Source organism: Sapajus apella, unplaced genomic scaffold, assembly GCF_009761245.1.
Source record: "Sapajus apella isolate SASKATOON/1434 unplaced genomic scaffold, GSC_monkey_1.0 scaffold85, whole genome shotgun sequence".
In the NCBI taxonomy this organism is placed as follows: Eukaryota; Metazoa; Chordata; class Mammalia; order Primates; family Cebidae; genus Sapajus; species Sapajus apella.
Window position 1 is genome coordinate 7,129,068 of NW_022437025.1, and position 16,086 is coordinate 7,145,153.

Below are 16,086 nucleotides of genomic sequence, written 5' to 3' on the forward strand. Positions count from 1 at the left end.
GCAGTGAGCCGAGATTGTGCCGCTGCACTCCAGTCTGGGCGACAGAGCAAGACTTTGTCTCAGGGACAAAAAAGAAAAGAAGAAGAGAAAGAAATATCCATGGTTCTACCACCTGGAAAAATAACTGCTAGTATCCCGTTAACATTGCTTCCTCCAGAAGGTATTTCTCTTCTGGGTTTTATGAGTGTGTGTCTGCAAGTGTGGGAGCATGTGTTTGTGTGTTGGTGTATGTGTGTGAGTGTGTCATGCATGTAAATATGTGTATTTGTGTGTCGAGTGTGGAGAGGGCACGCAGTGGATACAGCCTTGCTACATTCTGCGTTTCAGAATCTTGTAGCAGAAGCGATTTTGCTCCTTACCTGTTAACTTTCATGCAAATGTCCCCCATATAATTCCTACCCCATTACTCAGATTATATTTCCTGCTACTGTTATTAACTTCAAATTTATTCTTTCAATGTTGTCGACGTGTGGCACATGTGGATATTATTTTTACTGGCTCCTCATGCTGAGAGGTGTAGCATAGAGCATGGACGTGTCATCCTGTCACTGGACATTCAGTTTGGGCCCATTTCTTCCTTGATTGTGGGTAACTCTTTGGTCAGCAAAGGCTCTTTATGGGGAAAGGCAGGAAGGGGTGTGGAGTAAGGCGGGTTTGGGGGTCAGCCAGCAGTGCCCGTGGAGAATGTAGTAGGTGGGAAACAAGGCTTCGAGGAAAGCTGTGGCCAGGATGGAGATGTTGAGCTCCAGGCCGTAAAGCTCGCAGCCTCAGCAAGGACGCAGAGGAGGCCGGGAGGGCATCTGGGAACCTGAGAGCCCATGGAACTGCCATGACTGTGTGGATAGAATTTGTCCCGAGAAAAGGAGGAATGTTTTTCTTATCAGAGAGTATCTGACTCAAAAAGCCAGGAAGTACTGCTGAGGGTGAATAGAGTAAGGCTGGGGTGCGAGGAAAGGTGAGGAAGAGGGAACAATAGCTGCGGGTGTGGGCAGGAGGCCACAGGGGCGAGGAGCCTTCCCAGTGGCCTTGGGGCCCAGCACAGTCGGGAAGTGCGATGTGGACCACAGTCAGAGGCCTGGGTGTGCGCTGGGCTGAGGGCTGGGTGTGGGTGTGGCCAGAGGGCTGGGAATGGGCGTGGTCAGAAGGCTGATCGTGGTCTGAGATCAGAGGGCTGGGTGTGGGCGTGGTCAGAGGGCTGGGTGTGCGCTGGTCTGAGGGCGGGGTGTGGGTGTGGCCAGAGGGCTGGGCATGGGCGTGGTCACAGGGTTGGGTGTGGGTGTGGCCAGAAGGCTGGGATGGGCGTGGTCAGAAGGCCGGTTGTGGTCTGAGGTCGGAGGGCTGGGTGTGGGCGTGGTCAGAGGGCTGGGTGTGGGCGTGGTTAAAGGGCTGGGCGTGAGTGTGGTCAGAGGAACTAGAGGGAGCCAGGGCAAGGCCACGTCTGTCAAACTGAATGTCCAGTGACAGGATGACAGTTACATATTCTGTGCTACATCCCTCCGTGGAATATTAGGAGCCAATAATATTAATATTATTAATAATATTTAAAGTAAAATCAGGTTTCACTGCCTGGTTTTCCCAGTGCACTGTCTGCCTGCCTGCCTGCGAGGACATGCAGGTGGCAAATACTCAAGGTGACTCTGGAGCAGGAACAGGTGTGACGCAGGGAGGCCACTTCCTCCTGCCTACCCCTGAGGACCTTGTTTTGGTGGCTGCCCCTTCAGCCAGCTTAGTGTGGGAGGCCGGTGGGGAGAGATAGACAGGCCAAGCTGGGACAAGGCAAGAGGACTGGAGGTCACTGTCACCGTGGGCATGAGCATGACCTTTCTTTGCCCAGCCTCATGGCCAGGCAGCCTGGATGACTCTGGAGTCTCAGGCCACTAACCCAATCTCTGAGGGCAGGGCATATACTATTCTTGTGTCCCCAGCACCTGTCATCTGGCCATTACATCAGTTACGAGTCTTGGGTTTCAAGCAATGGGAACTGAGTAATTAATCCAAGCAAGAATGGGGTGTATTGAGGGCCATGTCAGAATCCAGGAAAGAGCCTGCGTTCAGGCCTCAGGAAGGGCAGGGCCAGGGAAGCACTTGGGGCGTCTTCTCTGGGTGCTGCCTTCAGAGGACCGCCCTTCTCTGCTCAGGAGTTAGACTCCTGGGAGAGAGACTGCCTGGCCCAGTGTGGGAGAGGCTCTATCTCCAACAGCAGCTGGGCAGGTGTGCGCTGCCAAGGCAGAGGAATGAGTCTAGCACATCCTTTACTGACGACGCCTCCCACTCTCCCGGACAACACTCTCCAATGCCCTTTTTCAGTCTAGTACCACACAGCTTCGTGGCTTTATGGCTCCCGGCCTAGTCCACCTTCCAGGCTTCCCCTTTGCTTTCCCAACTTCTGTATTTGCACATGCATAAAGCACTATGGAGCTCCCACTCTGTCCTCTGCCTTAGGCACTAGGGCTACATGGAGGGTAAGAGACAAAGTCCTGCCTGCACAGCGTTCATCCCAGTGGGGGAGGTGGCCAGTGTGTCAGTCAGCCACAGAGCCCATTCCTTCATGAGTGCTCCAAGAGGCTCCCTTTGCTCAAATGTCTCCCCCAACCCCAGTCAGCCTTCTTCTGTCTGTGATCCCCTAAACTTGACCCCTTGAGGGCAGAGGTTGTATCTTGATCAGGCTCGAGAAGGCGTTTGATGGATGTGCAGTGAATGAGGGAAAGAATAAATGGCGAACTCTCTGGGGAGGGGGTTCCTAGTGGTAATCAAAGGTGGCATTGAGAGCTGGGTAGGATTACTCATCACTTAAAGATTCTATTCTTTGTGAAACTATAAGACTCCCTTCTTGCCTACAGGAAACACCAGAGCTGGTGGCAAGCCTTAGACAGCAAACTGCGAGGAGATCTCATAAGCAGAGGGTTAGAAAAGATGCTGTGGGCTCGCAAGAGGAAGGAAAGGTAATGATGGGCACCTGCCTATGTGGCTGGGCTGGGGATGAGCCAAGCTGCCTGTGTGCTGGGATGGGGAGGCAGGAGGTGACAAGGAAAAGGAGATTGCTGCAAACAGACAAAGATTTGTGACCCTGAAGACCACAAATCTTTATTTAGTGGGCTGGATTTAGAAGCTGAAGATGAGCTTGTGGCTACCAGTGAGAGAATGTTCTCAACATTTATTAGCATTTAAATTACTGTATTTATTTTAGCTAACAGCTATTTGTAATGGGATGTAATTAGAAGAATTCCTTATAGCTACTTAGGCTACTGTTCACAAAGCCCTTTTATGTCTTGCTGCATGAAGCCTTCCAGAAAGTGGGGATGATAAAATGGAAACTCGGGGTGGTGGGGTCAGAAGAAGAGGCCCCAGGCCTGCGGCTGGTAAACAGTGACCATGAGCTTTGGGGCTGCCTCACTGACCCCCTTTATTTCCTTAAACTTCCAACCTCGTGCTTTTTACCTTCAACCCAATGCATTTTTCCTTGGCTGTGGCTATCACACACCTAGAGAGCAGAGGGAAGTGAGGGGCGGAGCAGCCTTAGATTTCTGCAGACTGTTGACCAAAGTGTCTCCTGTGATTCCAGCTAGAGAAGATGTAGAAACAAAAAGCAGCATCAGGGAGATTCCTAAGGGGTTGAACAGTGCTATCAATGTGTACTTCAGAAGCAGTGGCTGTTCAGGGGACGTCTCTACCTCAGTCCTGCCCCTTCCACAACTGCACAGAGCTAAGTTGAAGGTGCTGAAACCAAGCTTCATGGATTGTTCATGATACAAACTTGGAACCATTAGTAGCCTGGTTATCATGATATAGTCTCAGATCTAAGTTAGATCAGGATATTGGCCAAAAGAAGTACATGCAATCCTAGATAAAGAAAATTAAATTCCATGTATGGAACTCTAAAGTATACCATTAGGAACATTCCTAGGCTGCACTAATAGAAGTGGAATGGATTCAGATCAAGAAACATGATGGTCCCACTCTCCTGGCTCACTGTGATGGCCTTTGCTCTGTCCAGAGGCACCATGGATCTATGGTGGAGAGACGGAGCTGGGTTTGAATCCTTGTGCAGATGTATTAGTTGCAAGGGCAGTAATTAGTGGTGATGGCAATGGAGCAGAATCTGCCACATGCCTCTGGGAGGGTCAGCAAGCCTGCCAGTGACATGCAGCAGGTGCATCCCCCATGACATGACCTTGTTCTGCCCTGCTTGGGCAGAGAGAGAGCATTGTGGCTTTCAGGATGTATAGGGCTCTTGGTGTTGGTCATGGTCACTATCAAGAGCACCCTGGGAGTCAGAGGTTGGACTACCCATGGCCAAGATTCCAGCACCCTTTTTATGGAACATTCTCAAAGTGTACTGCACTCTTCTATGGCAAGCACATTGTGCCTGACTTCTAACTGTTGCTTTGTAACCAGGTTTCATCAGGCTGCTTTTAGTGTGAGTCCCATAAGGTGTACTCATAAATGTTTAACCATTGGCTGGTGGGGAGGGGGAACGGTGGTTTCTGATTTGCAGCATTTGCCAATTTCCATGGTGTAAATATTCCCACCATGGCCGATCTGATGTCACACGAACAACGTGATGAAAGTGGGCTCTCAAAACTCCTGAAGATGGAATGGTCGTGAGCCAGGATGACTGCCGTGCACCACTGTCATAGGCTTCTGCTAATTTTATAGCAGTCTGGTGACCAAGGAGGAAGATAACCTTTCCTTAAAATGGCATTGGATTGGGGAATTCAGGACTCAAAGGGGGATTCTCTTGGAGAACTCAGCACACTCTGGAGGGTACATTACCAAAAATGTTGAATTTGTTCTTTTCTTCCTTCTTTAGCATATTAAAGAAGACGTGTCTCCCTCTCAGAGAGAGGATGATATTCTCTGGAAAAGGAAGTTGGCCACACCTGTCACTGGAGCCCATTGGCGAACTGGCCCCTGTATCCATTGTAGGGGCAGAAACCATTGATATATTAAACACAGGAGAGAAGCTCTTTATATTCAGAAATCCAAAGGAACCAGAGATCTCACTGCGTGTTCCTCCCAGGAAAAAGAAGAACTTTCTGAATGCCAAAAAGGCCACACAGGCCTTGGGCATGGACTAGCCCAAGGGAAAGCCCCACGGGAGCATCTGACGACAGAAGGGATTATTTTCTCCTGCCCAGCAGTCTGTGTGTGTGTGTGTGTTTATAATGTACAACTCGCAAATATAGATTGCACATGCAGAAGGCACAGAACCCCCAGTGCATGCCCACTTTCACTGACTCGGTTTAATCTTGTCTCATGAATTTCCAGATGGCCCACTTTCTTCCATATCACAAGGACATGAGCACTCCCTTTCAGCCCCACCTCCCCAGGCCCCTGAGGGAGACCCCTACCCTGCAATCCACACAACATCCTCTGCTGTATAAGGTATGGGCTGTGTGGTGATAGCCAGATTCTCTGCTCTTAATGTTTTGTGTTTCTTACCTATTCTATTTTTATAAAGGGAACTTTAAAAAATAAATGTGTTTTGCACAAAGCTCTTTCTAATGAAACCCATCTTTGCTTTATGTAGGAGGTATTTATTTGTAACCACGTCTTGTGTTTTCTTCCCTGTGTGGTGTTCAATAGAGAGATTCACCCTCCATCACTCCAGTTGCCAAAAAAATGTGCCAGCCCCTGGGGTCTACCTTCACCAATTCAAATCAGGGTTATTTTCCCATTTTACAAATGAGGAAATTCAATGGTATAGAAAACTGAAGTGATTTTTACAAGATCATAAAGCTAATAAATAGGAAAATCAGGATTCACGCTTTATGGCCCCCAAACTTTATCCTTTGTCCTGGCCTTGATCCATGGACACATAACAGCCCTCACACGGTTACCTATAAATAGACTATGTCAAGTCCTTGTGTTTCACCAGGCGCCTGTGTAAGTGCTGACCCTTTCCATCCACACAGCAGTGCCTGAGGCCAGTGATGTCTCACTGGGGCTGGACCACATATGGTATCAGCAAGGCAGATAATACAATTACAGTGGGTATTTCCTGATAGGAGGGGATGATGAGGATGGGTATCCTCTCACCAGCAAGGGAAGAAAGGGATGATTGATAAAAGATCAAACATCTGTCACATGAGAGGTGCTGCTAGACCCTTCCACCAACAACTTTAACCTACTTTTTAATGGTCACTTATACCCCAGCAAGGTGAGTATCCCTATTCCCATTTTACTGCCAAGGAAGCTGAGACTCAGAGTTTAAATAATTTGCCTACAATCAAACCACCTCTATGGGAGGAATCCTCAATTTGAACCTGAGTCTCCTAACTTATCTGCCTTGGATGTCCCATTTCCATTGGCAACAAGAAGACTAAGTCTTATTTGCAGTTTCCTATTAGCATGAAGGCAGCACCGGGACAGGGACCTTGACTGGGTTGCACTTCTCCCAGGGGACAGCAGCAGCAGCTGTGCACCGTCTTCAGCTGCCACTTGACTGGCTGCATTGGCAGGAATGTGCAGGTAAGCAGTTTGAATGCAGGGGAGAAGAGATGATGGCGCCAGTTTTCCCATCAATCAGAATGTCCAATGGGCCTTGAGCGAGGACAGAGAAAGAGCAATGATTTTTACACACAGGACAGCAGAGTGGAGAATGCATGGTCCTGGGAATAAACAGACTGGAGTTCAAATCCTGCTCCACTACTTGTGAGCCGTGTGTTACTGGGCAGGTAGATACATCTGGATCTATAAAGTCTACCACATCTATGTCCTTCTCTTCCTTTTTAAGGCAAATGTCTGCATTTCTGATAATTTCCTGTGTCTACAAGGGCTCTGCTAGAATTATGCATAGTTGAAAGTAGATTGCATGCAAAGATTTCAAAAAATAGCTCAAAATTATAGGCTGAAGCCTGATTGAAGAGGCTATTAACAACAGGAGGTGCCCAAGCTGCTCAAAATCTAGTGTTTGAACCAATAACTCCTTGTGTTAATAAAGACTAACTGCTGATTTATCCTTTGTAAAATTACTGCACAAAAAAATGCCAAGATGTGTTGGAGAAAGCCTGTTTCTGGAATCGGATAGACCGGGTATAAATTGTGGCTCTGCAACTTTTCAGCAGTTACTTTACCACTCTGAACTTCAGTCTCTTCATCTGTAAAACAGAGGTCCTAATGCCTTACTTTAGAATAGGGATGTTGTAAAGAGTGAAGATACTAGATATTATGTCTATAGTGTTGATGAAATGTTGGTGGGCAATAAGGTAGTTTATTTATTTGATTATATTTTAACAACTTCACAAAAATAAATTCAATATAATATGGTTTGGCTCTGTGTCCCCACCTAAATCTCACCATGAATTGTTATCCCTATAATCCCCATGTCTCAAGGGCAGGACCAGGTGGAGATAATTGGATCATGGAGGCAGTTTCCCTCATACTGTTCTTGGGAGTGAGTCTCACGAGATCTGGTGGTTTTGTAAGTGTCTGGCATTTCCCCTGCTGACATTCCTTCTCCTTCCTGCTGCCCTGTGAAGAAGATGCTGCTCTTTCCCTTCATCTTCTGCCATGGTTGTAAGTTTCCTGAGGCCTTCCCAGTCATGCCGAACTGTGAGTCAGTTTAACCCCTTTTCTGTATAAATTACCAAGTCTCACGTATTTCCTTGTAACAATGTGAGAACAAACTGCTTCTTTCATTCCTTTCGCCACTCTAGGTGAAGGCTGTTTTCTTGAAGGGCTGTATCTTCACACGGAAGCTTAATCATGAGAGAGAAGCTCCAGGGGACTTGGACTGAGAGGACTTGAGCTCAAGTCTGGGTTTTGTTACTTACAAACTGGGCAAAGCTGATAAATTTCCTAAGTCTCGGTGGGGCTCAGCTCCCTGTATATTCTGTCTTCAAGGAGTTTGATCTGGTTGCATTGACTGACACAAAAATAAAAAATTGGTAAATGCAAAGGGTAAGACACACATATGAAAATCCTGCCATGGGAATTTGGGAGTGAGGTCACACCTGGCAGGGTCAGTTGGTGCTTATAACTCTTCTACATTTCCACATTGCACTCTTTGGAAGGAAGTCAGTATGAGCAGCACACATTTAAGGAATAGGGATATAATTCCACCTCCACGAGGGCAAAGTGTCTACATAGATTATTTGGAATTCTGCATGGGAGATGATCTCTTCTCCATTTATTTTTCAATTTTTTTAAATCAATATGGACTCATGGATATTTATTTTACGCTTTGAGTTATAAGCAAATAACAATTTGTTTCCCCAATTTTTCCGGCTTTGAACATTGGGAGCTCATTCTGTTTTCTTCCATATCCCTTTAACGTAACCCCATCGGTGCACATTTTTAAGTTTTTCTGAGTACTTCCTTATTTTATGACACTATAAGATCGTCTAAAAGGTGAACATTATAACAAATAAGCACTATAAAAAAATTCTTATCTTCTGTGTTTCCTGTCTCGGTACTAGAATCAGACATTTCTCCAAGGAGTCTGATTCCTTGTATTGGAGAACGGTATTAGAAACCAAAATCTGAGCACTAGATGTGCTTGTTGTTACTGCAGTGTTGTTGCTTTTAGGCCCTCGAGGCTGACAGAGCAAGAAAATATATGTGTGCATACTAACCTGTTTATATACACATACACATTAATATTTTCACATGTGATAATCTGTGTCTATGTTAAGCTAAATATGAATTTACTGATGTCTCCAACATGAATCCATTGCCAAATGGATCATTCTGGCCTTCTCCCCTTTTCTTTTTTATCTTTTTTTTTTTTTTTTGAGACTTGATCTTACTCTGTCACCCAGGCTGGAGCGCAGTGGTACAATCACAATTTATTGCAGCCTTGGCTTCCCGGGTTTAAGTGATCCTCCTACCTCAACCTCTCAAGTAGCTGGGACTACAGATGCATACCACTGCACCCAGCAATTATTATTATTAATTATTATTATTATTGTAGGGACAGGTTCCCACTATGTTGCCCAGGCTGCTCTCAAACTCCGAGACTCAAATGATCCTCCCACTTTGGCCTCCCAAAGTGCTTGGATTACAGGTGTGAGCCACCACACCTGGCCCTTCTCCTCTCCATTCCAACCATGAAAAACCTGACTGCCATCTTTTCCCAGCCATTTACTTAAGTGTTCAGTTCCAGTACACACATGCAGCATTATTAGGGTTGATAACCTGGACCCATGTAGGAAACAGCTTTCTCAGTAGAGTCCTTATGAGCAGTTTCTTTGACATTTAGTTTTAAAGACTTTACTCATTTAAATTACTTAGGTCAGCATCTTTTTCTTCCAACCTTTTCCGTGAAGTTGTTTCTTACATTTGAAATGCAGTTACATTATTTTGTCACATTCTGCATTGCTTCCCAGAATTCTCTGGATTTCTTAAACAATTTTTTAAATTTGCATATGATAAAGTCAACTTTGTATTTACATGGCACTATGTATTTGATAAAATGATTGTATAAAATGATGTAAATTTGTATAAAATGATATACAATCATTTTCATAAGCACATAGTGCCATGTATCCACAATTGTAGTATCATACAAAGTAGTTTTACTACCCTAAACAACTTCCTGTGTTCCACATGTTCAGTCTTTACCTCCTCCACGTGGACCCCTGGCAATCACTGATCATTTTACTATCTCTACAGTTTTGCCTTTTCTAAAACGTCCTTATAATTGGAATTTGTCAAAGGTCAGCTAACTATATTTGTGTGGATCTATTTCTGGGCTCTCTATTCTGTTCCAATGATCTATGTGTCTGTCCCTTCACCAATATCACACTATCTTGATTACTGTAGCTATATAGTAACTCTTGAAATTAGGTAGTATGAATTCTCCAACTTTGTTTTCCATTCCATATATACGTTAGGATCAGTTTGTCAATATCTGCAAAATAACTTGCTAAAATTTTAATTGATATTCTGTAGATCTATAGATTCTATAAGTCTCGTTGGGAAGAATTGATATCTCCACAATATTGAATCTTCCAAACCATGAACATGAAATACTATTCCTCTGTTTGTTTAGATCTTTTGATTTCCTTCATCAGAGTTTTATAGCTTTCTGCATACAGATCCTGTACATATTTTTAGATTTGAACCTAATTATTTTATTATTTTGGTGTTATTTTAAATGGTATTTTAACATTTCAAATTCTAATCATTTATTTCTGATATATAGGAAAGCAATCAATTTTTGAATATTAACGCTGTATCCTGCAACCTTACTATACTCACCAATTAGTTTGAGGGTTTTTTTTTTGTGTGTGTGTCAGTTCTATATAAATAATTATGTCATCTGAGAACAAAGACAATTTTACTTATTCCTTTTCAATTTGTATGTCTTATATCCTATTTTAGTCTCATTACATTAGCTAGGATTCCCATATAATATTGAATAGAAGTAATAAGAGGACATCTTTGCCTTACTCTAGATCTGAAGGGGAAGCATCCAATTTCTCATTATTTAAGTATGAGATTAGCTATAGGTTTTTTTTGTATTTTTTTTTATCAAGTTGAGGAAGTGCCTCTCTAATTATAGTTTGCTGAGAGATTTTATCATATGTGTATATTAAATGTCATCAAATACTTTTATGAATTAATTGATATGATTATATAATTTTTTCTTTAGCCTGTTGATGTGATGTATTCCGTTAAATGATTTCAGAATATTGAACCAGTCTTGCATACCTGGGATAAATCCCACTTGGTCATGGTGTATCATTCTTTTTATAAATTATTGGATTTAATTTGTAAATATATTGTTCAAGATTTGTTCATCTATGTTCTTGAGAGATATAGGTCTCTAGTTTTGCTTTCTTGTATTTTATCTATTTTATATTACAGTTATGCTGGCCCTATTAATTAAGAAGTATACTTTCTGTTTTTATTTTCTAGAAGAGATTATGGAAAATTGGTATTATTTCTTCCTTAAATGTTTACTAAAATTCACCAGTAAAATGATCTGAGTCTGGGGATTTCTTTTTTTGGAAGGTTACCAAATTAAGTTTCTTTAGTAGATACATATTGATTTAGTTTACATCATGTTGTGTGAATTTTTGTAGTTTGTGTCTTTCAAGGGATTCATTCATTTCACCTAAGTTATCCAAATTGTGGGCATAGAGTTGTTCCCAGTATTCTTTTATGATGCTTTCACTGTCCATGGGATCAGTGATGAGACTGCTGTTTCATTTCTGATATTGGTAATTTGCATGTTTTCTTTTTTTCTTGGTTAGTGTGTTCAGCTCTTTGTCAATTATACTTAACATTTTCAGAGAACCAGCTTCTGGTTTCATAGACTTTTCTCTATTTTCATCTTCACTGATTTTTGCTCTATTTTCTATTATCATATTTTTCTGATTGCTTTAGCCTTAAATTGCTCATTTTTCTTTAGTGTCCTAAGGTAGAAGTTTAGATTATTAATTTTAGGTCTTCCTTCTTTTCCAATATATGCATTTAATAGTATAAGTCTCCCTTTAGGCACTTCTTTCATTGCATACACAAACTGGGATAAGTTGTAGTTTCATTTTCATGTGGTTCAAAATATTTTTACAGTTCTCTTGAGACTTTGTTGTCTCATGTATTGTTTAGAAATGTGTTATTTAATCTGCATATATTATGGTATATTCTATTCATGTCTCTTTTATTGATTTCTAGTTTAATTCTATGGTGATCTGAGAGCATATTTTGTATAATTTCTATTATTTTAAGTTTGTCATTATGTGGCCTATCTCGGTGAATATTTCATGCAAACTTGAGAAGATTGTATATTCTGTACTTGTGGGAGAGATTATTCTATAATCGTTAGATCAAGTTGATTGACAGTGCTGTTCGGGCCAACTATGTTCTTACTGATTCCAACTATAGTAGTGGATTTGTCTATTTTTCCTTGCAGTTCATTCACATTATGCCTTATATATGGTGATGAATTGATCCCTTTACCATGTCTATTCCCCTTCTTTATCCTTGTTAAATTTCCTTGTTCTGAGGTCTGTTTTGTCTGGAGGCAATATAGCTATCCCAGCTCTTTTAGTTAGTGTTAGCAAGGCATATCTTTCTCCATCCATTTACTTTTAACCTGTCTCCATTTTTATAATCAGAGTGGGTTTTTGGTAGACAACATATATTTGGATCTTTTTTAAAAAATCCACTCAGACAATCTCTATCTTTAATTGATGTTTTTAGTCCGTTCACATTTTAAGTGCTTATTAATATAGTTGGATTAATATCAGCCATGTTTGCAAGTGCTTTCCATTCATTGCTGAATCGCTTATTTCCCTCCCCTTCCTTTTTCTGCTTTCTCTGGTTTTGGTTAATCATTTTATCTTACTCTATTTTATCTCTCCCAGCATATCAGTTATACTTAAAATGGTTTTGGTGACTGTACTTATTCCCTATTTATCCCTTTTATATATTGACCTTCTGCTATGGAGATGATGACTCCACTCTCCTTCTTATACACATGCGTGTGTAAAGACACACACACACACCCTTCCTCTTTCTAGTTATCTAATGCAATTAAAGCACAATTTTAAGTAAATATTTGGCATTTACAACGTTACAACTAATAACAAATTTTTATTTAAAGCTGAGCCCTATAATGCATTTGAGTTAAATACATTTCCTTCTTTGTGTAACTTTTTGTTTTTCTTAGAGTTAAGAGTTGGCTTGTATAAAAAGGACTCATCTTTTGGAGATGCACACAAATATTTATGGATGAAATTATATGTTGTCTGGGATTGGCCTCAAAATACTATGGAGGGGCTTCTGGCTGTGATAGACTTCAGGTATTCCCAGTCTTCTCTGTCTCAGGCTGTGACCTTCACAAGTGTTTCTTAGCTTCTTCTCTGTTATCTCAAGTGAGACAGGAAAGACGGAGGGGGCTGGAGACAGGAAAATGCCTTTCCTTTGGTGGTGTGGGGTGGGGGGACGGGATAAGGTCTATTAAAGTCATGCAGATGCTTCGGGCTTATTACACAATGCTTGCTTTTCTACTCTTTCTTCCAGAGCCAAGAGGGGATCTTTCTTATCTCTTCATCATGAGAATCTGTTAACGTTGCTATAGGTACAACCAAACAAAGACTGAGGGACCCCCTAAGACTCTGGGCCCTTAGAATTTCTTCCGGAACTTCTAACATTTCTTATAGGGCAGGTTACCCAAGTCCACTTTCAGCCCTCAGCAATTCAATATGACCATGAAGTTTTCTTACTGGTTATGGTTTCAGCCACTGCTAACTTCAGGTAAACAGGTCTCAGCTGTGACTCTATAGGCGCGCTTGTCTTTCCAGATGGGGAGCTAGTGGTTAGCTTTGTGATCTCAGTTCTCAGAGGGATCCAAGAAAAGCCACTGATTTTCAACTTGCTCAACTTTTTCCTTGTCCTATGAGTGGGGGCACCAACTTCCCAGTTCTTTACATGTTCAGACTGAAACTGGAAGAGGCATGATTCCTTTTTCTGCCTCCCATGTCTTTCGTTGTCATGTTCCTATTTTTTCCTCCGGTTTTGGCATATGGCAACGCATATTGGTTGTTGCAATGTCCTCACCTGTGAATTCTTTCATTTCTGTCATTTCCAAGTCAGTTATTGCTGATGAACTTTTTTCATGCATGTGGGTCAAATTTTCCTGCTTCTTTGCATGCCTGGGGATTTTTTACTGCATGCCATACATTGCAGTTTTATATCATTGGGTGCTGGATTTTGTTGGATTCTTGTAAATAGATTTTGTTCTGGCATGCTGTGAAGTCAGTTGGGATCGGTTGAATTGTTTAAGGCTTTATTTTTTCTTTTAAAAACTTAAGATATAATTTATATATTCTAGAGTTCACCTATTTAAAGTGAACAGTTTAATTTTTGTATATTGACAGAGTTGTACAATAGTAACTATAATCTAATTTTAGAAATATTTTATTATGTCTCCAAAAATCTTGTATCTGCTTATAGTCACTCCCCAAAAACTTCATGTTCCTGCCTACTCCCACTCCAGCCCTAGAGACTTTCTGCCGCTACAGATGTATTGAGACTTGGTTTTAGCCTTGTCATGTTAAGTCCAGAGTTAATTTATTCCCAGTACTAAGGCAATGATGCAGTTTGGGTCTGTGTGCACCAAATCTCATGTTCAATTGTAGTCCCCAGTGTTGGAGGTAGAAGGTGATTGGATCATGGGGGCATGTTTTTCATGAACGGTTTAGCACCATCCCTTTGGTACTGTCCTCACAATAGTGAGTGAGTGCTCACAAGATCTGTTTGTTTAAAAGTGTGTAGCACCCACCCCCACCAACTCCACTTGCTTCTGCTCCTGGCATGTGAGACATGCCTGCTTCCCCTGCTCCTTCTGCAGTGGTTTGGCTTCCTGAGGCCTCCCCAGTAGCCAAGCAGATGCTAGCTTCATGCTTCCTGTATATCCTGTGGAACCATGAGCCAATTAAGCTTCTTTCCTTTAAAAAATACCCAGTCTCAGGTATTTGTAGCAATGTGAGAAAGGACCAATACCGGCAATATCCATCAGAGGACTCTAGCTGATCTATCACATGCCAGAGGGGAGATGAAATATTCCTGGCTCTTTGTGAGCTTTGGGAATTGCTTGGAGCTACTGTTTGGTGGTTCTTTTCCTGCTCTGAGAGTTTCCTCATCGTATGCACAGATCATCACTTAAAGACTTTTGAAGGCTCTTCTGTTGCTATCTAGTGTTCTTTCTCTCTCTACCTCTTCTTCCTCTTCAGTATTCTGTCTCATAAATTGTAGTTGTCTCAGTCCATTATCTGTCTCCTCAGCTCATCCAGACTGGGGGCCTGTTTGGGTTTCCCCTCCCTGATCTGTAGCCTTAAAACTGCCTCCCAGCACTAAAGGCAACTGTGATTCTGCTTCATTTATTCACAGTCCTGTGCCATCTGTTGCCTGTCTGAGAATAGCTGTTGCCTATAATTTGGCCAGCTCTCTAGTTGGGAGTGTAGATTCTGCCCCTGCCACTCTGGAGAGACAGGAAGAGAATGTGAGTGAGTGTGTGTGTGCGTGTGCGTGTGTGTGTGTGTGTGCGCATACATATAAGAAGTAGAGTTTAGTCCTCATCTCCATACTAGAAGGTCAGTATGTAAAATGGATAACAAAACACTGAGAAGTTGAAAATGTTCCTTTAGAAATATAAACGTTAAAATCATAAGAAATAGCTAAATAATTGAAAGTAGTTGTTTCTGGAAAAAGAATTGAGGGGTGTATTAATCTGTTTCCATGCTGCTGATAAAGATATAACTAAGACTGGGTGATTTATACAGGTAAAAGGTTTCATGGATTTACAGTTCCACATGACTGGGGAGGCCTCACAATCATGGCAGAGGCAAGGAGGAGTAAGTCACATCTTACATGGATGGTGGCAGGCAAAGAAAAAGAGCATGTGCAGGGCAACTCCTGTTTTTAAAACCATCAGATCCCATGAGACTTACTCACTTTCACGAGAACCATACGGGAAAGACCTATGATTCAATTACCTCCCACCAGGTACCTCCCATAACTCATGGAAATTCAAGATAAGATTTGGGTGGGGACAGCCAAGCAATATCATTCTCCTGGCCCCTCCCTAATCTCATGTCCTCATTTCAAAATTAATCATGCCTTCCTAACAGTCCCCCAAAGTCATAACTCATTTCAGCATTAACTCAAAAGTCCATAATCCCAAGTCTCATCTGAAACAAGGCAAGGCCCTTTTGCTTATGAGCCTGTAAAATTAAAAGCCAGTTAGTTACTTTCTAGGTACAGTGGATACAGGCATTGGGTAAATACAGCCATTCCAAATGGGAGAAATTGGCCAAGAGAAAGGGGCTACAGGCCCCAGTGCAAGTCCAAAATCCAGCAAGGCAGTCAAATCAAACTTAAAGCTCCAAAATGATGTCCTTTGACTCCATGTCTCACATCCAGGTCATGCCGATGCAAGCGGTGGGTTCCCCTAGTCTTGGGCAACTCCACCTCTGTGGTTTTGAAGGCACAGCCCCCCTCCTGGCTGCTTTCATGGGCTGACATTGAGTGCCTGCAGCTTTTCCAGGTGCATGGCACAAGTTGTCAGTGGATCAACTATTCTGGGATCTGAAGGGTGGTGGCCTTCTTCTCACAGTTCCACTAGGCAATGCCCCA

At 42.5% G+C, this 16,086-nt stretch overlaps 1 protein-coding gene across 4 annotated transcripts in view; it reads left to right on the forward strand.

The window, feature by feature from the left end:
* EVC2 (EvC ciliary complex subunit 2) overlaps window positions 1–14,995 on the forward strand; it is a 168,027-nt gene extending 153,032 nt beyond the window's left edge. The window contains exons 21-23 of one of the 4 annotated variants that reach the window (XR_004261572.1): window positions 2,841–2,942; window positions 4,811–5,140; window positions 14,959–14,995. Coding sequence is in view for 2 of the 4 variants with exons in the window: in XM_032254162.1 (XP_032110053.1) it covers window positions 2,841–2,942; window positions 4,811–5,078 (370 nt within the window). In the remaining 2 variants the exon portion in view is untranslated. Of the gene's footprint in view, window positions 1–2,840; window positions 2,943–4,810; window positions 5,515–14,958 lie in introns of those variants that run through there. The other 3 variants (XR_004261573.1, XM_032254162.1, XM_032254163.1) reach the window with 3 other exon arrangements.
* The last annotated feature ends 1,091 nt before the right edge of the window (window positions 14,996–16,086 follow it).